The sequence below is a fragment of the Neolamprologus multifasciatus genome, chromosome 3, assembly GCF_963576455.1.
Source record: "Neolamprologus multifasciatus chromosome 3, fNeoMul1.2, whole genome shotgun sequence".
In the NCBI taxonomy this organism is placed as follows: domain Eukaryota; kingdom Metazoa; phylum Chordata; class Actinopteri; order Cichliformes; family Cichlidae; genus Neolamprologus; species Neolamprologus multifasciatus.
Window position 1 is genome coordinate 1,195,702 of NC_140441.1, and position 24,407 is coordinate 1,220,108.

Sequence of the window (24,407 nt, forward strand, 5' to 3'; positions counted from 1 at the left end):
TCCCCGTTTCCTGGTTCTTGAGAGGTACAGATCCTGGATGGAGGGCAGGGGGGCGCCGATGATCCTTTCTGCTGCCCGTACAGTCCGCTGCAGTCTGCTCCTGTCCTGTTTAGTGGCTGCACCATACCAGACTGTGATGGAGGAGCACAGGACAGACTCAATGACTGCAGTGTAGAACTGGATCAGCAGCTCCTGTGGAAGACTGTACTTCCCCAGTTGTCTCAGGAAGTACATCCTCTGCTGGGTTTTTTGAGGATGGAGTTGATGTTGGTCTCCCACTTCAGGTCCTGGGAGATGGTTGTACCCAGGAACTTGAAGATCTTCACAGTTGACACAGGGCTGTCTGATATGGTGAGGGGGACCAGAGTTGATGGATGTCTCCTGAAGTCCACTGTCATCTCTACAGTTTTAAGAGTGTTCAGCTCCAGACTGTGCTGACTGCACCAGCCGCTCAACTTCCTGCCAGTATGCAGACTCATCACCATCCTGAATGAGGCCAATGACAGTGGTGTCATCTGCAAACTTTAGGAGTTTAACAGCCGAGTTCTTGGAGGTGCAGTCATTAGTGTAGAGGGAGAACAGTAGTGGTGAGAGGACACATCCTTGAGGGGCACCAATACTGAGGGACCGAGTTTCAGAGGTGATCTCCCCCAGCCTCACTTGCTGCTTCCTGTCTGTCAGGAAGCTGGTGATCCACTGACAGGTAGCTGGTGACACGCTGAGCTGGGAGAGTTTGGAGGAGAGAAGTTCAGGCACGATGGTGTTAAAAGCCGAACTAAAGTCCACAAACAGGACCCCGGCATAAGTTCCCAGGCGGTCGAGGTGTTGCAGGATGTAATGCAGCCCCATGTTCACTGCATCATCCACCGACCTGTTTGCCCGGTAGGCAAACTGCAGAGGGTCCAGCTGGTGGCCTGTAATGTCTTTCAGATGGGCTAACACCAGTCGTTCGAAGGATTTCATGACCACAGACGTCAAGGCGACAGGTCTGTAGTAATTCAGTCCTGTGATGGTGGGTTTCTTGGGAACAGGGATGATGGTGGAGCGTTTGAAGCAGGAGGGAACTTCACACAGCTCCAGGGATCTGTTGAAGATGCGAGTAAAGATGGGAACCAGCTGTTCAGCACAGGTTTTGAGGCAGGAGGGTGAGACGCCGTCTGGTCCGGGGGCTTTCCTGGGCTTCTGTTTCTGGAATAGTCGGCTCACATCCTCAGTGTGTATTCTGAGTTTCAGGGAGGAGGAAAGGGGGGTGAGAGGTGTGGTGGAGGTCGTTGAGTCTGGATTGGAGAGGGTGGTGGAGGTCGTTAGGTCTGGATTGGGGAGGGTGGTGGTCATTGAGACTGGATTGGGGAGGGGGAGAGGTGGAAGGTGTGTTTGGGGGTCAATGTCTAAAGCAATGTCCTTGGAGAGGGGAGGGTGGGGCGTGGGAGTCTGTCCGTCTCAAACCATGAGGTCAAAGCTAAGTTTGACTGGGAAACTCAAAGCTCAGTAGCCTGTATCAACAAAAATTCACTGCAGCCTGTGTAATATTTGATGCGTCATAATTTATTCCAGTCTATCTTGCAAATACATATTTGCGTTGCAATGTGATGCACAAACACACAACTATTAGATCCTTAAGATCAAACCTGTGTCATTCTTTTGATCCACTGCAGTGTAGTAGTCACAAAAAAAAGAAGTGAAGTGGCCACAAATGGCCAGGATAGAGATCAGAGGGTTAATGCGTAAAATGTCTAAAAATATTATTGATTGCAGGGTAATACATTAATGTTAATAGCAACTGTAAGCTTTTTACTTTGAAGTTACAAGTATAAACAATGCTGTTACATTTACACTTAAATTTTTACTATAAGTATGGAAACAAGTGAACAACATTTTATAAGTTTAACTGGAATTCTGAACACTGCAAAAAAGAAACCCAACAGCACATAAACAACACAAACAAACAGCCAGTGCCTTCATCTGTCCATTAAGTGTCATCATTGTCATCACATGTCATCACATCACATTGACCCGTAGTCTCTGCTCGTCAGCACTTTTAAAAAGAGCTCCATGTCCTCTGCAAACTGAAAAAGAAAGAAGAAGAAGTCCCTCTCCACAAAAACACTGCAGATGACAGGCCAGGCAAACATCTGTTGACCTGTTTGAATGCCTCCTCATCATGTCAGCCTTGAAGCTTTTTTGTAAGAAGACTAAGACCACAGTGAGGGCGTTTCATTTTCATGGACTTTCTACAAGCCACAGTTTCATTTAGCACAGAGGGAGGAGCACATGAATGTTCTACTGAAGATTCAGAAAATGATTTAGATGCTGGAGACAAGACATTGAGAGGGAGGCGGGGCTCCACAGAGAGTTCAGTGGGGAACAGTCCTGAATGCTGACATGACAATAATTGCCTTACCATATCCCCACGCTGTATGACTGTCGTGTTGCAGACAGGGCAGTGAAAGTGCACCGGCATATCATTTTGTCTGTAAGAGTGAGAAAAAAGAAAAAAACAACAACATGTAATTTAAATGCAGTTGTATAGAATGCAATCAGTTTATCTAACAATCAGATTGTACATATTAACAAAAATGTGTGTGAATGGGTGGATGACTGGATATGTAAAGTGCTTTGGGGTCCTTAGGGACTAGTAAGGCGCTATATAAATACAGGCCATTTACCATTTACCATATCCAAGCCATCCTTAATAATGAAAGCAAAATGGTGTGGATCATAAGAGCTGTCAGGAAATGTGGTGAACAGGAAAACAAATATTTAATGAAAACACACTTTTTGTCTTGCTGACGAATGCACTGAACTGTACAATGTGAAAAGCAACTTTTAAGTCAACAAAGAGACTGCAGAGGTGCTGAAAAGAAGGGCATATTTATAACTTTACCTATGATATTTAATACCAACATACCTTTGAAGGCAAAGCATTTTTAATGTGTCCATTTATTTGCTCCTGGAAATGGAACAATGTGCATTGATGTCAGATAGGGGAAAGCAGCGAAGTGAATTTGTTCAATAACAAGCAAAAATCAAATATGTTTGAAACTGACCACTAAATGCTAGTCAGAGGTGTTAACAGTGCACATTCTTACTAAAGTTTAGATACCTCGGGGGTCTGACCGTTGTTGTAACGCTAACAAAGTGCCAACGTAATCAGTGTAAGCAAAGTAGATGATTCCTAGAATTATATAATTATTAACGGCGAATGTATACATGGAAGACTCTGTACCAACCTTTACGATCAATTTGCAAGGTTAATGATCCATGCAGAAACAAGACAAAACAAAACCAAAAATCGATGCGGGAACGTATTTCCGCCTACTGTGGAGGTCCCAATATGGCACTCCCCAGTGGCTGCAGCCAGACCCTTCTCCTCGCTGTCACTACCCGATCGGTACCCCGCATGCGCGAAAGGTGTCTACTTCCGGTCGTAGCGTTTTACGATAGTTACAGGTCAGAGTATCTGTTAAGATGTTAAAAATAACAAGTATATCTTAACATGTTTCCAATAATGAAGCATTTCAATATAATGTAGACAAAAACAAAAAAATAAAAAGATAGTGACAGATCAGGACTCCCCGATCCTTACTGCGCATGTGCAAAGTCGGACCGTACAAATCGGGTCTACCCGATCCGTACCGCGCATGTGCAGGGGTTTTCTTCTTCTTCTGTTCGTTTATTGGCAGTTTACTCCCCAGTGTACGAGGATACCGCCGCCTGCTGACTGAGCGAATGAACCCTATTGTAAACTGAATTGGCGTCATTACAAACGTGTGTTAAATTTGATTTAGTGATAGTCGAGTGTGTTTATGCTTGTCTGTGTGGAGAGGATTGTCGGAATAGTGATGATGATGTCCGCTATCACTGTCAGTTCACAGTAAACACTTCATCTGGCTGCTGAATCTTCACGTGAGATATTACAAAGTCTGTATTATTAACTCTGTAATTAGGCGCCATTCTTCTTATTTTACGGCGCTGTTGTTCAATCGGGGAACGCTCTCTGTTGAGGAGAAAAGCATGAATTTGTTTGTATACGGATTATCCATAGTTTAAATGTCCCGGTAGTCGAAAAGGAGGCAGAGCTGTTGAGAAATGCTAGGAGCTAACTGGGCGCTAACCGTATCATTCAAATATATTGAATGTCGCAATGTTGGCAAAGAGAGGAAGTGACGTAAGATTTGCGCATGTGGGGTACCGATCGGGTTTCCGGTATGGATCGGGTAGCGACACTCCCCAGTGGCTGCAGCCAGGTGCTCTTGTAAGTAACAGGGAACAGGGGATCCGGCAAGATGGCTGTCGGGGCAGGCAACTTCTTTTAAGCCGTCGTGCACTAATCCCGGTGGACCTGTTTAGACCTCTACTTTTGAATACCAAGTAGGTTTCTGTTTTTGCCTATAGTTTTTAAGGACTAGATTCACCTCTTGAAACCTATTGAACGGACCCAATCTGCCATTAAAAGGAGAAGATCATGACGCAGGAAAAAGAAGAAGCTTCAGCTAAGCCAGCGGTAGCTTCCAAGAGCTCCGCACCCACTGGCCACGAATATGCAATGGAGATTTCAACACCGTCAGCCAAAAGAAAAACTCCACCTATGCCCACCAAAGCACCCACACCACCTAGCAAGGCTACTGTGTCCCAAAGTGTGGAAACCAACAACTCCATAATAGAAGCCATTAACAAGCTAACAAACAAGATTGATGACTTCGGCGTGCAGTTAAGTAACAACATGATAATGGTGGCAAACATTGCCAAGCTAGCTGAAATGAACGCAGCCGATATAAAAGACTGTAAGGCTAAACTGTCTGGTTTGGAAAAAGACATTCCTGCTCTAAACAAAGAAAACGCTGAGATGAAAGAGAGGATGTTGGAACCAGAACGATATATGCATCGCTGGAACTTGAAAATCCAGGGCTGGAAAGAAAAAAATGACGAAGATACCCGCAAAGAAGTTATTGACATCTTGGCTAAGATCGCGCCACATGTGGAAACCGTCCATCGTCTAGGGAAAAAAGAAGCGGGTAGACATCGACAAATAATAGTTCAGTTCACCATGAGGCACTACCGAGACGCTTTCTGGAAACTGACTAAGGATTCCCAGGTGTGCAAGGAGCAGGCGTCTACTTCAAGCAAGATTTCTGCAAACTAGACCGGGAGGCAAGAGCTGCAGTTTGGCCTAAAATGGAGCGAGCCAGAGCTGAAGGGAAGAACGTCTACTACCGAGGGCACGCCGGTTACATCAACGGAGTTCGGGTATTCCCTGGGTGACTGTCGAACTATTCAAACCAGTCAGCATATTACTCTATGAGTAATATACCTATAAGGTATATATATATATATATATATATGGTATATATAATATATACCTTCTCACTATGAAACACTCTTGTGAACAATGGGAATCTGAACAGTCTCTCCACAATCAAGCAGTCCACTTGTAGACCAATAAGCAACTATCATCCCATTTCTAAAAGTTACACATTTGCTTGACACACACTTTGAAGGTGGATTTCAGATGTACCAGGGAATTTGTGTGCAGTAGCCATTTCTTCTTTCAAACACCAACAGGAACTGTTGAAACATTTGTGACCTGTAGAGCATTTTTTTCCATACTAGATGACCTCAAATGAAGGAATTAAAAATGATCATCTACCTAAAATACCATTTGACAATTAAACATTTATTATCTTTACAGGAGGGAACTGCAAGTCTCCAAGTTTATTAAGTAGAAAAATATTTAATTTCAAAAAAAATAAAAAACAAGAAAACATATCTGTTCATGTTTTGTCTTTCCTCCTCAGTGTACTAAAATCACATAAATTGTTAAATAAACCACTGTCCATCAGTTGCAACATTCAAACTTACAAATTTCAACAACCCACACATAAAATGTAAATTAATCACAACAGTCTCTGTGGTAAACCCAAACTAGCTTATGTGCAGAGGTTAAGTTATAAACAATATCAATATTTGGAGTAGCTAAGTCTTTCATATTTGGCTATCATGCTTGTGCTAGCATGACATTGTGCTATATTCTTGCACTTACGTGTTAGCTAGCTAGAATGGCATAAACAAACAGATATTTAAAAAAACAAAACAAATGTGAATAAATAGAACTGAAAAGAATCAACAAACTAATGATACCTTTGTGCAAAAAGTATTTTCATCAAAATGGATGAAGATAGATTCACTCTTACCTTTCCAAGATGACCACGAAGCAAACCATGTGCTTTCCTGCCTCCTGTTGTTTAAAATCTCACGTGATCTTGTGATATCGCGAGTCTTTAAGGCAGCGAACCACTCTTGTTAGATTTTATCATGTCATATCAACAAGAAAAAATTTAAGAGGTGCTAAGTTGGTAAATTTCACATAGATCTTATATGATTTTATTACGTTCACCTTAGAAACATGAATTCATTGTGTCCAAATTACATGTTAGAGTCCTGTAAATGCAATAACCACCAAATTTCCCTTTTTTGAGTGTACTGGCTCTTTCCAAAGATTCCAAACTTACTTGAATTTTCTAAAAAGGATATATGATATTTGGTTCTCTAAGAAAAGAAAAGAAGCTTGAAAATGTTCTAAATGTAATAATTATTATAGGCAAATTCTTCATTCACAAATGTCGTTTTCTGAAAACAAAGCTGTCCTTTTTTACTTTTCACAAAGAACTCTGCCTCTTCCTCTCATCTGTTACATTTATGGACAAAAAACAAGCTCTGGTTCTGAATCATATGATTATTGAACTAGATCTGCTAGAAAACCCCTAAGGTATAACGTCTTTTTTTGTTTGTTTGTTTGTTTTTGTTGGTTTTTTTGTTTGTTTGCTTTGATTCTGTTTGGGGTTTGTTTTTATTTATTTATTTGTTGTTGTTTGTACTTCCTGTTCATTATATATCTTCTATATGTTGGAATTCAGCCTGTTCTGATACTATTTCATGTTGGGAAAATAGAATCTTTGTAGAGATTGCCATAATTGTTGTACATTTCTGTGCAAATGCAAATGCAAATGCAAAAAAAAAAAAAGTAACAGGGAACAGACTTCCTGTAAAATCGAAAGTCAGTTTACTTTGTGCGTCTTCTTCGGCAGAGTAACTGGTCTGTGTCTGAGAGCTGTCGGTGATTCCTGTGTCGGTGGTTCGGTGAGGATTAACGGGACTGTTTAAGGATGTTGTTGATGTTTCTGCTCCTCGTTTTCGGTAAGAAAGCTGATCCTCTGAGCGCGCACCTACAAACACACACGCGCACGCACAGCTGTGTGAGTTCCGGATTTCCAGATTGACTGGTGACGATCGAACAGATTTTCTTTTCAGGAGCTGCTACCGATAAAGCTACCGAGCGAATAAACGCCAAAAATCTGTGACATTTATGAGGTCAAACACACTCCGTCAGTCTTGTTGCTGTTTAACAAGAAAATGTTTAAAAATGTCGCGAGTTTTCCTGGTGAAATTGGCTGTGTCCAAGGGCGTAGATTTGGCATGGACGGAAGGGACACGTCACCAATATCCAGCGATTATTGAATTGTCCCCACCAATAATTTGATCTCTTCGAGTAAAGAAAAACTAACCCGATAGAAAGAAAAAAACAATCTGTCAACGTCTCATTCACCCAGCGGTGCAGAAAGAGTTAAATTACGTCCGCTACCGGAGTCCTACGTCATGGGACAAATATGGCCAATGTGATTGGCTGAGCCTTTCAGGGAGCTCTGTTTAGTTTCAGCAGCGGCAAACTTGCGCTGCGAGGAGGAGAGGAGGACGGCAGCAAAGAGGAAGAAGCTGGATATGACAAAGTATTTTTCAAAGAAACCTGTAAGTCACTTAAAGTCAAGTTCACTTATAAAATGTGTCATAATAACGTTACAGGCTATGCTAGGCTTTGGCCCACATCAGTCTAAAACTGTAACCATGAATAATGTGTTTTGGAAACTAACTGCACAACAGCAGCACTATTAGTTCTCTCAGTCTCAGAGCAGCATTTCTAATTTTGATTGAAACTGTCAGAGAAAACGGAGCCTCGAGCAGCCAGGATATTAGTTTACAGAGGCTGTTAGAATTATATGTCTATCGTTAAAATGTTGGTGACACAATAATTTCATCCTAATGGCACTGACGTATTCATAGGGTTAATTTTTGAGACAATATATCATGAGGTAGTCCTGATTGTGCAAATATTCCACCTTGTAGTGCAGTTTGCACAAATTGTTGTAAAAATGCACTCAGCCTACAAACATTACTGATGAGTCAAGATCTGCACAAACTGACAGAAACACTGAAGCAGCTGAACATTTTATTCTTATTGTCACGTATGTCCTATTTGTCAGGTGACAGAAGAACCAGCACAAAGCTCAGAGAGTAATGGTGACACAAGATCACAGGTGATTGGATGATGACTTGATGGTTCATGGCTGTATTTGAAGCTCATGTGTGACTGCATGTATGTGGAATGTCTCACTGTTATTCATCAGGTGACAGAGGCAGCTCTGCCATGTAGTAGCTCAGAGGTGAAGAGGCGAGGTCACAGGTGACTGACTGATGATTTGGTGCTGTAGATTAACTAGTATTTATTATCATGACAATTGTCAGGCTGCTTTTAGTCATCCCAGTATCCTCAGTTGAGGCTGAAAGAAGCTTCAGTGCTCTCAGAAGACTAAAAACATGGCTAAAGTCAACAATGACTCAAATGAGATTAAACAATGCTGCTGTATGTCCACCAGCAGAGACTGGACAGTATAGATGTAAAACAAATGTGCCAGCAGTTTATCTCAGTTAACGAGAGGAGCAGGCAGGTGTTTGGCTGCTTCACATAGTGGACATTGAGTTGTTGTGTGGGACACCAGTAGTATTAATGTCTGTTGGTGTAACAGTAGCTCATGCTTAGAATAAAACATCCCAGCTCACTGACTTGATCGGGGCAATAGTGCCTAAAATGTTTCATAATTTTGCTGAGAGATCTTTTACTTTGTGGTAATCTTAGATGGACATAAACTAGCAGGTCATTCAGTGTTCGCTTAGTGCTGATGTATAAGAGATGTTGGTGTAACTGAAGTAATGTTGTCCTTAAACTCATTCGTTTATTGTCATGACTGTATTACTGTAACTAGCAAAGTTTTCCAGGGGGCCAGGCATTAACAGGGAAAGGGGGGCACAAAGAAATACTTTTCTTTCTTATTCTTATTTCTTCTTATTAAAATGTCTCGCTTTTAATAAATAATTATCTGAATCTTTCAACCAACGTTTTCATCTGATGTAAAATGTATAGAAATCCATTATTGTATTCAGTAAATATTAAGTCTAGTTAGTATATACCCTAGTAAGTTATAGTATTCTTTACTTTGTTAAGGTACCATCTGTGCAGTCTGCAGTTCTGTTGAAGAAAGATGTTGAATCTATTTCATTACTGGAGAAAAATAATAATTTTAATATAATCTATTATTTAAAAATAATAGTTTTATGTGCATTTGTTTTATACGTACATTAAATTTAAATCGGTTTTGTTAGTTAAGCATCTTGAGTCAGAGGGTGGGGGAGTGGTTCCCTACTTTTTTTCTTTTCTTTTTTTGCTGGGAGTTGGCAACCCTTTTAGTTATAGGTATATGTAATTATAAATTAGGTGTTACTGTTCAGAATACCAGAATAGGGAAGGTGGTGTAGTTTTAAACTTATTATAAAGGCTTTAAAGGATTTATGACTTTTCCTATAATACCATGGTGGGCCGGTCACTAGTCAAGATGCCGATATTTTGTCCCAGTCCAGCCCTGCTGAATTTGAAGTTATTTTTATTTTTGTATGATACCTGATTTATATTGAATATGGCTGAAGTAAACTAAAGTCTAAAATTTAGCATTATATAACTCACATATAAAACTATCAATTGTAATTTTAAATGGTTTAAAAGCATGTAGAATAGCATATTTAGGCAAGTAAATTTCTCCTTTTGTTATCAAGAAGCAAAGACAAAAAGGAAAAAAAACTGAATCATTCGTCCCCACCAAAACGAAATCTACGCCCTTGCACCTGTGGGACTAATAAAGGTCAACTTATCTTATCTTATCTTATCGTGATAAATATTAAATATCTTTGGTCATATCGCCCTGCTCTACCTGCTTCTATGACCACATTGAGTAGAGGCTGAGTGGCTGCACTTACACTGGTGTTTATTTGCTGGTTTGTTGGTACCGGCTCCTGAAAAGCAGCTCTACCACACATCTGTTCGATCAACGGAGTTGATCTGCAACGCCAGTTAACCTGGAACACCAGTGTTCTGTTGACGGTCGAACAGATTTGCTTTTCAGGAGCCGCAACCGACAAACCACCACAAATTGTTTGTTTGTTTGCCGTTTTCGCCTCGAGTATGAGAATATCACCAGGTAAACTTGCGACTGTTTAAATATTGTACTGTTCAAGATTAATAAGTGTGACAGATTGTCTTAAAGGTAACCCACAAGTCACAGATGAAATACTCAGTGTTTATTTCCTGTTTTGTTGGTAGCGGCTCCTGAAAAGCAAGTCTGACTGCCACGAGTTAATCTGAAACACCGATTACGCTGTTTGAACCTCCTCACGGCTCCTATGTTTAAAAACAGGACCTGCAGTTACACACAGTTTTTGTTACAAAACAGCTGTTGTTATTGATTTTATTATTGTTATTTCAAGCTTTAAAACCAAACTTTACGCCCCACTATATCCACTGTGTTGCTCATGCTGTGCGTAGTGACGTCACTAGTGCTGCACCCCAGGCACATCATCTACACTTAGGAGAGGATAATATAATAAGGTTAATGTGGCAACTAATAGCGTTAAAATGCTGCATCCAAATAACTGTACAGTGATTGCAGATCCACTATAGACCTAAATCTGTCTGTGTGTATAATCCTATATATCATCTAATAATTACATTAGCTACGTTCAACAAGTGTTTTTTACAAAGACAAGAATATGGTGCAACATGTTTTTGGTTAGAATATTGTTAGAAATACATCAGTAAGCCTGTGTATGAGTGTGTATGCTGTATTTCCCTTCAGTTTGTGTAAAACATCAGTGCTGTCCTCTGGAATGTGGTGAAAACAATGACTTGTTTTGACTCTTAGAAGGTTCTTTATTGTTATTATTTTACCACATAATTATATAAAACACTGCATAAAATTGTATGAGCTGCATCTAAAGGCACCATGAATTCCAGCTACACATTGAGCCGAAAATGTAAATGCGCACTTTATTTTATTTATTTTATTTATTTTGGCCAGTATCTGGCCAAATTTTTTTATTTTTTACTTTTGTTATATAAGTCTCTATTGGAAGTACAGAAGTAACTTGTAATGAATAATTTTATGTGACTGGTGTGTTCCTGCGTTATCTGACGATGAAAGGTAAAAAGAAAGATCTCCAAGTAAATAACTTGCCTGCTCCAACTCCTGTAACCAAATATAAACAGTTGGGAGGAGAGTTGGCTCAACCCACACCTTCCCAGCTAGCAAGAATTATCTGTTCATGCTAGCATTCACAGAGCCTATACACATACACTGTGTGCACAATTATTATGCAAGTGGGTATTTTTGCCATATCATATTTTTTACGCATATTGTCCAACTTCAAGCTGTATAAATTTGAATGCTTATTGGATTTAAGTATATCAGGTGATCTGTATTTGCGTAAAGAGTCAAGGTGTGGCCACTCTAAACCACATGTGTCAAAGTCACATCCGGCCTGGCGTACATTTATATCCTGCCTGCGAGATCATTTTATATAGATGTATTATTATTGTTATGCATGGCCCGGTGATATGAGGCGCTAATAATATACAAACTACAGATCCCATAATGCAGCGCTGCAGCCTCCTTGGCTAGGCTAACTGGGAACATTCCCGCGTCAATCAAGTCAAACTTCTGTTATTGAAGCTAGCCGCTCACAATGGTGGAGAGACAAGTTGATTCTGAAAGCAGAGCCTTTCAGCGCCAGTGGGAGACTGAATATATGTTTACAGACATGCTGGTAAACCCGTGTGTCTTATTAGTGGAGCTAATGTGGCTGTAATGAAGGAATTTAATTTAAGACGGCACTACGAGACAAAACGTCAGGATAAGCTGAAAAGTACAGACATGTATAGACAAGAAAAGTACAGACATGATGGACACTGGACAGCTGACCATCTTCATCCGTGGAGAGGAAATATTGAACATTAAATTGATGCACAACGACAGGAAAAGACATTTTTTAAAACGCATGTCAAAGTGTAACGACGTGAAACTGTCCTGGGACAAACTTGTTGGACTTACAACAGATGGAGCGCCGGTGCTGTGCGGTGAAAAAAGCGGACTAGTCATCAGGATGCGAGTAAAGATGCAGGAGAACTGTACCGGTGAGTTAACATCACTGCATCACACACCAGGAAAGGCTGTGTGGTAAAGTCCTAAAAATGGAGCATGTAATGATCACCGTAACACAAACCGTACATTTTATCTGAGCTAAAAGTTTAAATCACCGTCAGTTTCAGTCTTTTATGTGGGAAATAGATTCAGAGTTTGCCAACATTCCTCATCACACAGAGGTCCGCTGGCTGAGTTGGGGAAAAGTTCTCAACAGAGTTTTTGAGCTCAGCAAGGAAACCTGTCAGTTCATGGACATGTATGATGCTGTGAAGGCGTTTCACGTGAAGCTGTCACTAATGCACCAGTGCAGCCTGCCTCACTTTCCCTGTTGCAGTCATGTTGAACCAAGTCAGCCGACTTTGCTGAGCTGCAGCTGTGCAGATTCAGATGGAGCTGCAGTGTAATGATGCACTCAGGGAAAGTACGACACTGATTGGGCCGCACAGTTTATTAGCTCCACCCCTGCAGCAACGCCCAGCTCCGTCTACATGCAGCTCCGTCTACATGCAGCTCCGTCTACATGCAGCTCCGTCTACATGCAGCTCCAACCTTGTGTTTGCTTTCATTTAGTTTTTCTGGGGTTTTGGCAGCATGTTCATATTTCTAACTTGCATAATTTTGACAGGATATATTTTTATGAAGAGCAAAATATTTAAAGTTAAAGTTTATTTTTTTTAAGTTTATTTAATCTGGAATAATATTCCTGTCTGTTTTTATTCATATTTATGTTTAAAAACATTGTTTTAGTGTTTAATAAATGTTTATCTTGTTTGGCCCGCGACCTAAAGCGTGCCTTGACCTTTGCCCCCCTGTGCGATTGAGTTTGACACCCCTGACCTTTATGAAGGTGTGCATAATTATTAGGCAGCTTCTCTCCCTCAGGCAAAAGGGGCAAAAAAGAGATTTAATGGACTCTGAAAAGTCAAAAATTGTAAAAAGTCTTTCCAAAGGATGCAGCACTCTTGAAATTGCAAAGATATTGGGGCCTGAAAATCAACTCCAAAACCTACTGCTGGTTTTTAGAAGACACTTTCTTCAAGCAGTTGTTCAGGAAAAAGTCAGCATCTTTTAAGAAGACAATGATTTTTTTGCAGGACAATGCTCCATCGCGTGCATCGAAGTACTTCACTGCATGGCTAGCCAGTAAAGGCCTTAAGGATGAAAAGATAATGACATGGCCCCCCTTCCTCCCCTGACCTAAACCCCATTGAGAACCTGTGGGCCTTGCTTAAACAGGAGATTAACAGTGTAGAGAAACAGTACATCTGTCTGACCAGTGTCTGGGAGGCTGTGGTTGCTGCTGCACAAAAAGTTGATCGTCATCAGATCTAGAAACTGACAGACTCCATGGACGGAAGGCTTGTGACAGTTATTGAAAAGAAGGGGGGCTATATTGGTCACTGCATTTTTTTGACATGTCAAATGTTTGTACACTTTGAGTTGTTTTATTATTCTCCGTTTAACATTTGCAAATAAACTAGTGACATGGGAAAATGTTATTTTTTTTCAATTAGTTGCCTAATAATTCTGTACATAAATATATTTATTCTCTTAAAGAAAAAAACTCACTCTTACATTCTTAAACACTCGGGTTTGGGTTCATTAACATTTTGGATTGATGAAGAGCACTTTCCTCGATCTATAATGAAATGAATCCTCACAAATACAACTTCCCTAATAACTGTGCACACAGTGTATGCTGCACACACATATTCACAGCATCTTGTAAAGAGAGGCGTAATGATATCAGTAATGAACTATAAATCACAGTCAGAAACATCAGGGTGGATAAACATATAATTAATCTCTCACAAACCTGTGAAATGATAAACTGACTGAAGCGTTACATTACCCATAATGCCAAAGGGCCTCAGACATGGGGAGAAAGATGGATGTAATTGTATTTTAATTTGTTTAATTGTTATTTTTTTTGAAAGTCAACCAAAGTAACAAACCAACAAATATTCATGTCATATTTATATCTATAAACAAACGCTCTCCCACAGGGAATTGTATAAAAGGGTAGAGGCCAAAAGGATACCCCAAATTTATAGGGTTGCACAAAACAGCATTCTTTTTCTGGTCACCCAGGACCAATTTGCCATGGGACAACTCTACCAGGGGAGAAAACATAGCCCCCGGGACACACAAACCTTCCACCACAATAACATAGTGATTATCGGAGGGGTCAGACTTATATGGTGATTAAAAAAGCCTTTAACCAGGTTAGAGTAGTCTGTGACTTTTCTACAGAGAGATTTTGAACAGCAATATGATCAGTCTGCTAGAAACAGCTTGGTTTAAATATATAAAATAAACGTATCTCTATAGCAGTACATATTACTTCATTACTGTAGTTTGTATAACAAATAAAGTCATGTCTGTGTGTTGAAAACCTTGTGGAGTTTGTGTATAATCAGGATTGTTTTCATGTAGAATTTTCAGAACTGATTTTATGATTTTATTGCTGAATTATGTATGTGTTGCATCTAAAGAATAGGAATGTGATAACCGAGATGATAATGATAATGAGAAGAAAGGAAAACTAAATCCACCGTGGCTGTCTGTAGATAACATATCTCTATCTGCATTTGGAGAGCTGTGTGCTACCACTCCTCTGTGGTGGAGAATCAAGACTCCTGACCTTACCTCTCTGATTGAGTTACTCCATGTAAACAAGTACATAGACCTTTTGATGTTGTGTTGAAACTTAACTGGAGACTGTCAAACCTTCAAGTCGACAAGCAGCTGAATAGGAGTATAATGTTGACAAGCCTTATGTTCAAACATGAGTCAATGTTTCAATTTAAGACTCAAAGTCAGCTTTATTGTCAAAGACCAGATGTACAGTCATACACAGGAATTTGACTCCTTTATTTGCAGCCCGTTCTGACTCCCGGGGCGTAGCATACCGACGTTTTGTCACGTCCCGCGGCGTTCCTGAAGAATGCGAAAGGTGACTGTTAAGTCTAATTGTTGAATGTTGTCATTATGCTTCTTAAATTTGTAAGGTCTTAGTTCAGTCTATAGGAACATTCCTTTGATCCTGACCACCTCTCCAGCCACTCTGTGCTGGGAGAGGCTTTTATTGCAGATACATCCTATCTGAAAGATCTGTTTCTTGTGATGTTGCTTTCTGCTTTTATGACCCTTTTGGTCAGCAGGAGGTCACGCACACACATTCTCACATATCACACTAATACACACACACACACACAGTGCCTTGTCTTTGTAACCAAGGGGGGTTTATGATGGGAGGTACTTTGTATTGTGTTTTCCCAATAAAAGGCAGCGAGAGGAGGCCGTATCGGTGTCTACCACAAAATGACACCAACGAGGCCTCCCTTGCAAGTAAATCGATCGATCGCTGACTGTCTTGTTTTCTTCATGATGAATAAGTCTCTAAACTAGCGGGGCTTGTGGAAACACAGACCCAACAGTAACCTTCCGTGTTCTTATGGTACGCAGCGGGTTATGGATGAATTCTAGTGGAATGAGGGTCCCACGGTAATACACATTCGTAACCTTAACCAGCACTGAAATTACGTAAAATAGTCTTTTAGAAAGCAATTTTAAGAAAATGAATGTCCATGTGTAAATTAAGTCCAAACAGTTCTCATGTTCTCATTTTTCCGAGGTTGTCATTTAGGAAGTGTTGGGTACCCGAAAGCGTAAAATGTTGATGATTTGTCACCTTGCGTAAAATATTACGCTTAAGGAGTGAGAACGTGTTGTTATTCGTTATCAAAATCTTCAAAAATCCATTGAAAACATCAGTGATCACAACATTTAAGATTTGAGTGTTCACCAAAAGTCCCCCATCACCCACTCACTCAAAAAAATTCCCTCAGCAATTGAACAGGTGATATAACAATCACTACCACTACCAACACAACGTGACCCAAAGCAATGCCAAGCAGCTGTGAGGAGTGAGCCAGTACACCCCCGAGCACCCAGCCCCAGACACTGAGAGTCATCAATGCATGGATGGATGGAGGCATCAGCCCCTGGCAGGAAGTATTGTAAGGGGAAATAAGTTTTGTTTGGAGGGAATATTTTCCCTTCTTTTATCATTTGTTTCAGTATTAATCCAGGGATAAACTCCAGGGAGTCCCGCAGGGATATAAATTCCCGGTGTAAAATCTCCACCAGGGACAACCTTGCATTGAAGCTGGACAATAACTTATCGATTGACTCCAGTTTGTTAGTAAAGTCTTTGCCGGTCAACAATGTTGTACTGGGGGTGTCTGCTGGGTGACTTCTTTTAGAGTCTCATTCTTGGCTGGGTAAGATGTGTTGTTTAATTCTGGGCTACCATTCACTTTTTTCCCCCACCCAAGCTCAGGCATCTAATGTCACCTACAGCATTCTCTGTTACTTACCTTTTCTGTCATTTCCATCACTTATCTAAAGTGTATCACTGCTTACATGAAGATAAAGAAAAAACATTAAATGAGGATATGTGTCCAAACTTTTGACTGGTAGGGTAAAATATGAAAACATGGCAGTTATAACAGATATCTGAAATCAGAGGTCTCACCTGCTTCATGTTTCTCTCCTCAGTTTTCCAGCATGCCTCAGGGGTGGAGGTGTATGAGGGGGCGGAGTCTGTCCTACTGCCCTGTCAGTTACCAGTTAATGTTACCAGTAACTCCACAGCAGTGTGGGACCGTGAAGATCTCAAGGACCCAACAGTCCATGTGCGTGTGCAGCGTGATGACAAATTTGAATATCAGAACAAACGTTACACCAACCGAACATCAATGAGAGCCGACGCTCTGCAGACTGGAGACATCAGCCTCACTCTGCGGAAGCCCAAAGTCTCTGACAGTGGAACCTACACCTGCACCACCCGCAGAGGAGGAAAAGACCTGAGCAAGACTGAAGTACAGCTGAAGGTCACAGGTCAGTGCTTTGGATAGAGGTCAGAGTAGAAGTAAACTCTGCTGTGAATTCATCAAACATGAAAAAAACATAACACCCCAGCTTGTGTCATCAATTTGATTGATGACCCCAGCCTTGACCTTTTGACCTTACCGGAACTACTCCGGAAGTGTCTAATCGAATCCATATGTGTGACTAATCGCATCCGGTGGGAAAAAAGGAGGGGTGGTTCCTGGGGGGATAATTCTGATCAGAGAGGGAGGGGTATGGTTCCTGGGGCATGGAGAGTTCAAGGGGGTAATGCAGCAGATTTCTGATGAGTCACTGCTGTATAGAGACAGAGAGAAGGATCGCAGCAGTTAGTTTTTCCACAGACAAATTCATCGTTTGAATTCTGTTTAAATGTTTCAGTATTATGACAATGATCTTGATAACCATTTTCTCGGTAAAGAGCTATTTCTTTTTTCAATAGCGGCTTTATTTTGCTTTCTTTTATTAACCTTATTACATAGGCAATAAAATAAAAACCTTTAATATTATTCGACTAGTAACGGATTGCATTTATATAGCGCTTGGTGGAGGCAAGCTACATCCTTGTATGTGTTTAAAAAAATTATATCCCTTAGTGAAAAGAGCACCGCGCACATATTCATAAATCGGTCTCACTTAAACAATTAAACCTGATGAGGTATTTTGGTTTTATGCAGCCACTCTTCTCAGACCAAAGTAAAGAGTTTTTCTTCATTTTTCGAGCTCCTTTTACATCAGGTTTTCTCAGTAGCAGAAAATAGACAGAAACCCTCAAAGAAAACTGCCTTGTTTTACACACACCAAGGAGGAGTCAACAACCCCTCTAATCAATATTAGTATTTCTTAATGCTTGTAATCTAGCAAAGAATTTCATACAGGCCGCTCGCTCAACTCCTTGTACGTGTAAAATAACCCAGAGTAAAAAAAAAAAAAAAGCACCGTGCACATATTCAGAACTGTCCTAAATAATTTTATTATTATCACTCTTTCTCAGACCAAAGTAAAGAGTTTTTCTTCATTTTTTGAGCTACTTTTACAACAGGTTTTCTCAATAGACAGAAAAACAGAAACCCTAAAAGAAAACGGCCTTGTTTTACGCACATCAAGAGGGAGTCAGACGACTGTTCATCCCGGTCAATTGCCTCCGAGAGCTCGGGATGCTTCAACTTCCTCCATTGGGTACCATAAACGTATGAGAAAAAATCCCCAAAGAATTTATTATTTTTGTAAGAGTGAGAGAGAGAGAGAGAGAGAGCGAGTCGATCAAACTTTTCTACAACACGTTATACCACTCCGGGTCAGGAGGGGCGATATAGCACAGACCGGTCAGATGACTACGCCGGATGGAAGCATAACCGGAAGCGTGGCAGGGACTTTCCCTTTGACCTTCATCCTGCTCCATGATCAACCGTAAAATGTTTCCTCAATATTGCTGTAATGTAACAACAAAGTTAGTTTTTTAAGGTCAGACAGGTCCCAAAACATTCCTTACACATTCCCACAGTCACTGAATTAGCATCTGTGGCACAAATAAGCTTCAGGGACTGATTTATTTTTTAGAACCGACCTTTGACACTTGGATGTTGGCTTAATTTTTACCCAAAGAGAAATTTGACCCTAATAAAAAAAACATGATACTGTGGTGAATACTTACCTCAACTTTGATGGTTTTTTATCACAGCTATTTATTTTGAAAAAAAGTAAACATGCTACAAGGACAGTTTCGACACAATGCACATTGCAGAGTACATGAATGGGAAGTAGGAATTCCTCCTCTCTATACTTACACTCCTCCCTAACAAATGCCAAGTCATCATCTCCATATTGTGTATCCCACTGTCCGAGTTTCATTGGAGTGTACTCAAGTGCACAAGATGTAAAACAATGTATTCGTTTTTTAAGCCATTCACCGAGTCCCTGTCAAGATGCCATTCATTTAAGAGACTAATAATTTTTTGAATTTAAATTGTGCTAACTTCAACGCAGTAACATTAAAAATAAAACATATTAGAACTAATTTTTGTTGGACACAAGAACAACTCGAGCATCTTTCTTTCGGGAGCCGAACTAGGGCTTACAAGTTTGACGTGCCCCTGGGGACCGGTGCGAGGTTGTGCGGCAGATCCAGGCGTGGAGGGTCCAGACACTCCCACAGCGCAGACTTTGCTATCCGCACACAGTGTTTCTGGTGTGGCTTATGCAGAAGAGACTATACAGCTCCTGGTAAGCATGTCCGTTGTAGCCTGCCCTTTATAAATATCTCTTTGATTATTCAAACAGTGTTTAAATTGTGACTCGTTTGTTATCCAAAAACATTTTATCTATGCTACTGATTTAAAATATACATATATATATTTCAAGTTTTTAGCTTAAACAGACTCTTGAGCATATTCATATAGCAAATTCACATAACCAGTATGCACCCTAATGTACATCTTTGAACTGTATGTTAAACAGTACATGAAGCGTACCTCTGAAAAGAGTCCACCAACACTTCCGGAGTACCCCCGTCCCCTCACCGGATGCAATTCGTCGCGCTTATGTATCATATTACACACATCTGGATTCGATTAGTCACTTCCGGAGTACTTCCGGTAAGGTCAAAAGGTCAAGGCTGGGGTCATCAATCAAATTGATGACACAAGCTGGGGTGTTATGTTTTTTTCATTTTGGATAATGTTTTTTTTAACTGTATTTTGTGGCTTTGTTTTGAACATGTTACAATAATACAGGGTGGGCCATTTATATGGATACACCGTAATAACATGGGAATGGTGGTGATATTAAAGTCCTGTTTGTGGCACATTAGTATATGTGAGAGGGCAAACTCCTCAAGATGGGTGGTGACCATGGTGGCCATCTAGAAGTCGGCCATCTTGGATACAACTTTTGTTTTTTCAATAGGAAGAGGACCATGTGACACATCAAACTTATTGGTAATGTCACAAGAAAAACAATGGTGTGCTTGGTTTCAATGTAACTTTATTCTTTCATGAGATACCAAGTATCGGCAAGGTAATATCCAATTCCAGTTGTCTCTGGCTGTCATTCCCTTCAGTTTACCCTGAGCACACAGATATGATTAATTTCTTTTCTATCACTTTTTAGTGCTCATCTTAATTTTGGCTGGAATATACTCCTGTTGTCACTAAATTCATGCACCGTATATTTCAGATCAGTTCATACTCACCTGTCCTTGTTCTTGTTTACCAGCTCAAATTCCCAGTCAAATCTCTCAGGCCGTTTATTCTGGCAGCCCTATCATTCATCAAGTTTGTTTCTTAATCCCATATAACCATATAACAGGATTCTATCAAAAGCTATTGCATTTAACTCTCTCCAGCTTCCTTCTACTAAGTTCCCAGGGCTGTTGCAACATATCCAAAGTGAATACATTTAAAGTTCATTTTCTCATGATTTGCACCCTGAAACTGTCATCAGCAGTTGATTTTCATCCCTTCCTTTCGGCTTTAGGTTCAGGTGTAAATTACGTTCTTTTAGAGTAACCAGCCTAAAATGGTGAAACTGGCTCAAGCCCCTTTGCTATTTAAAGCTTACAGTTATTCACTCAAAATTAAATCTAGCCACAGTTGTAAAAGCCATCTTCTTGTCTGCTTAGTGGTCTTCTTCACTAAAGCGTTAATTGTGTTTTCTCAGCATTCCTTCTTAACCCATTTGTTTTGAAATTTCCAGCAGGGTCATGCTTTACATGAACTGCACAGATAAATGTCTTTTTAGTTGTAAGAGTCGTGATGTGTATTCAAAAAAATTGAACTGCACAGGCATCATCAGCTAAATGCTTTTGAGTTTTTCACAAGTGGTAAATTAGCAAAACTCATCAAGTTTATCTGCGAAATTCATCCAAATTCTACAGCGAGTTTTTCAGGTAGGCCTCAGTATAATGCAGCTTCAGCCTGCAGTCATATCATAATTTATTCAGTTACACCCTGAGTCTATTTTCCTCTCAGTCTGTTGTGTGATATGCTTACTTTTGAATTTTATCTGTGAACCATTTAGATGGATGTTCATTCAAACCACTATAATGAGCTTCATGTTTAAAAAGACAAAAACAACAACAAAAAAAACCTTTTCTATTAGTCTCACAAGCCTTCATGATTGGCAATTTCTGCTTACTTGTTCAACCAACTAACTTGTGTTGATGAAAAACTAACTAAACAACTCAAGCTGTTCTGGCAGTCTGTTCCTCTGGTCAGGAAGCTTGCCCATTAGCCTTGTTCAGGATCACGTCTGTATTCATACCTCCAGTGTATGTTGAACACAAGAATTTGTCCAGATCTTCCATGCTTCTGATGACCCTGGCTTGTTCCAGTGTTCAATTAAGTTTAATGATTATTTAGGGTTTGTAGGTCATATGTTGAATTCTTCCATATTTCTTCAAGCAATGTAGTGTTACCCTGGAAACCCCCAATCTAGTTCTCTACTGACACAGTTCTTCCAAAATATTCCCAGGACCAATAATTTAAACCAAGCAGTGTGAAAATAATCCACTATTTGTTATCCAAAATAAATGACTAAGTAAACAGAAAAAAAGACAGTCCAGACAGAATATGGAGAGCACTATGTACAAAGGAAACTGAAACAACCTCTCCTGTGTTTGTGTTACAGAACCTCCTGGAGTCTGGCCCAAAATCCTCTCAGCTGTCCTAGGTACTCTGGCTCTTGTCTGTGGTCTCTTTGTGTATTGTGCACATAAAAGAGAAAAAAAGAGTAAAGGTATGTATGTGTGTGTGTGGTGTGTGTGATTCTGATGAGTAGATCTGAATCATGACTCACTGACGATCTGATCTCTGATAAAGCTCCTGTTTCTGCTGTTTCCACTTTCCGCTTTTTGAGGACAGGAGGTGCTCTCACCTTCACCTTTACTTTGTAATATGTTACAATGTCTCACAGTGACATGCTGAGGAGGTGTTCCATTCATCTTCTTCCGCTTAACCAAGGCTGGGTCGTGGGGGCAGCAGCATAAGTAGAGATGCCCAGCCCTCTCTCCCCCTGGACACATCCTCCAGCTTATTTGGAGAGACACTAAAGCCATCCCAGGCAAGCTAAGAGGAATAGTTTCTCCAGCATGTCCTGGTTCTCCCCTGGTGCCTCCTCCCGATAGGACATGCCGGGAATAACTAACCCAGGAGGCTTGCAGAAGGCATCCTTGTCAGATCCCCAAACCACCTCAACTGGCTCATTTCGAAGTGGAGGAGTGGCTCCACCCTTAACCACTTCCCGGATGGCCGAACATCTCACCCTATCACCCTACCTATATTATCACCAATTCGTCTGTCAATCTCCCGCTCCTTCGCCCCTAACTCGTGAACAATTTAAATTCAATTCAATTTTATTCATACAGCGCCAAATCACAACAACAGTCACCTCAGGGCGCTTTTTATTGTAAAGTAGACCATACAATAATAAATACAAAGTAAAACCCGACAATCATATGACCCCCTATGAGCAAGCGCTTTGAATTCAATTCTCGAGGTGAACTCCAGGAAGCCCTGATAAGTATGCCCAATAATAAGGCTCCAGGTCCAGACGGCTTTCCTGCAGAATTCTACAAAGAATTCTGGACGATTCTAGCACCAGTTTTCTACAGAACATTGTTGGAAATCAAAGAAAAGGGCAGACTTCCATCAAATATGAATTCTGCAAACATTAATCTCCTGCTAAAACCAGACAAAGACCCTGTATATCCCTCAAGCTATCGTCCAATATCCCTTATGAATGTAGACCTCAAAATAATCTGCAAAGCTCTCTCGAAGAGACTAGAGAAAATAACCCCCCTCTTAATTCATCCTGACCAAACTGGTTTCATAAAAGGTAGGCACTCATCAACAAATACACGTAGATTACTTAATTTGATAGACTACTCATACAGTAAAAACCTTGAAACTACAATATTTTCTTTAGATGCAGAAAAAGCATTTGACAGAGTTAACTGGAAATTTCTATTTGCAACTTTACACAAATTTGGTTTTGGATCTTCTTTCATCAACTGGTTAAAAATATTATATAATTCCCCAACAGATTGTATCAGAACAAATGACCAGACATCCTCCAGCTTATGTCTCCTGAGGGTCACCAAGTAGGGATGCACACTCTCCCCTTCACTGTTTGCAATTTTTATCGAACCACTAGCAGCAGCAATTAGACAGAATTCAGCAATTAAGGGCATAAAATGCAAGAATGTGGAACATAAAATCAGCCTTTATGCAGATGATGTGTTACTCTTTCTCCAAAATTCACAAACCAATATCTCTGGGGTGATTGAATTGATAAACTCTTTTGCAAGAATATCAGATTACTCAATTAACTGGTCAAAATCTACAGTCCTTCCGATTAATTGCTCCTTCCATAATTCCTCTTCTACACCACTGCAATCGGGAAATATAAAATATTTAGGTATCAATATTTCTCCCAAGCTTGCAGATCTAACTAAATTAAACCATATCCCACTTTTAAAGAAAGTAGAAGGTGATCTGGCTAGGTGGAAATGTCTACCCATATCACTCATGGGAAGGGTTGCTGCTATAAAAATGATGGTATTACCAAAAATAAATTATTTATTCTCAATGATCCCAACTAAACCGCCGCAAGATTGGTTCAGATCTCTAGATTCATGTATGTCCAAATTCCTGAAAAGATAAACCCCCACGTATACGCTTAAAAACACTACAAAAGACCAAGGATAAAGGAGGATTAGAACTACCTAACTTTCAGCACTACTTCTAAGCCAACAGGCTTCAGTTTATCTCAGCATGGCTAAAACATACCCTCTTAGATGAACCTTGACTAGATGCAGAACAAGCACTTTGCAATAATCTAGAGATTTCAGATCTACCATTTATCAGCTCAAACATCCAACGACATGAATGCTTCAAAAGCGTCAACATCAGCTCTTCTCTGACAGCATGGTGGGAGTTTCTGAAGTTGACAGAGTCTTCATTAATCCCATGCAAACGTACACCTATCTGGAACAACCCTGACATATTACAAAACAATAATATGATAAACTTTTCAGATTGGAGTGGTAAAGGAATCAAATATGTAGAACATATACTAGAAGGAACAGAATTTATTTCATTTGACAGACTAGTTACACAATATGGGATCAACAAGAAA

At 40.3% G+C, this 24,407-nt stretch overlaps 1 protein-coding gene across 6 annotated transcripts in view; it reads left to right on the forward strand.

Moving 5' to 3' along the window:
* Positions 1-7,029: 7,029 nt before the first annotated feature.
* The window catches only part of LOC146520967 (muscle M-line assembly protein unc-89-like), a 52,965-nt gene continuing 35,587 nt past the window's right edge, over positions 7,030-24,407 (forward strand). For 3 of the 6 annotated variants that reach the window (XM_085154294.1, XM_085154293.1, XM_085154299.1), the window contains exons 1-3: positions 7,032-7,194; positions 16,923-17,264; positions 21,900-22,007. In XM_085154294.1, the coding sequence (XP_085010420.1) occupies positions 7,164-7,194; positions 16,923-17,264; positions 21,900-22,007 (481 nt within the window). In that variant the 5' untranslated portion in view covers positions 7,032-7,163. Of the gene's footprint in view, positions 7,195-16,922; positions 17,265-21,899; positions 22,008-24,407 lie in introns of all 6 variants that reach the window. The other 3 variants (XM_085154296.1, XM_085154297.1, XM_085154298.1) reach the window with 2 other exon arrangements.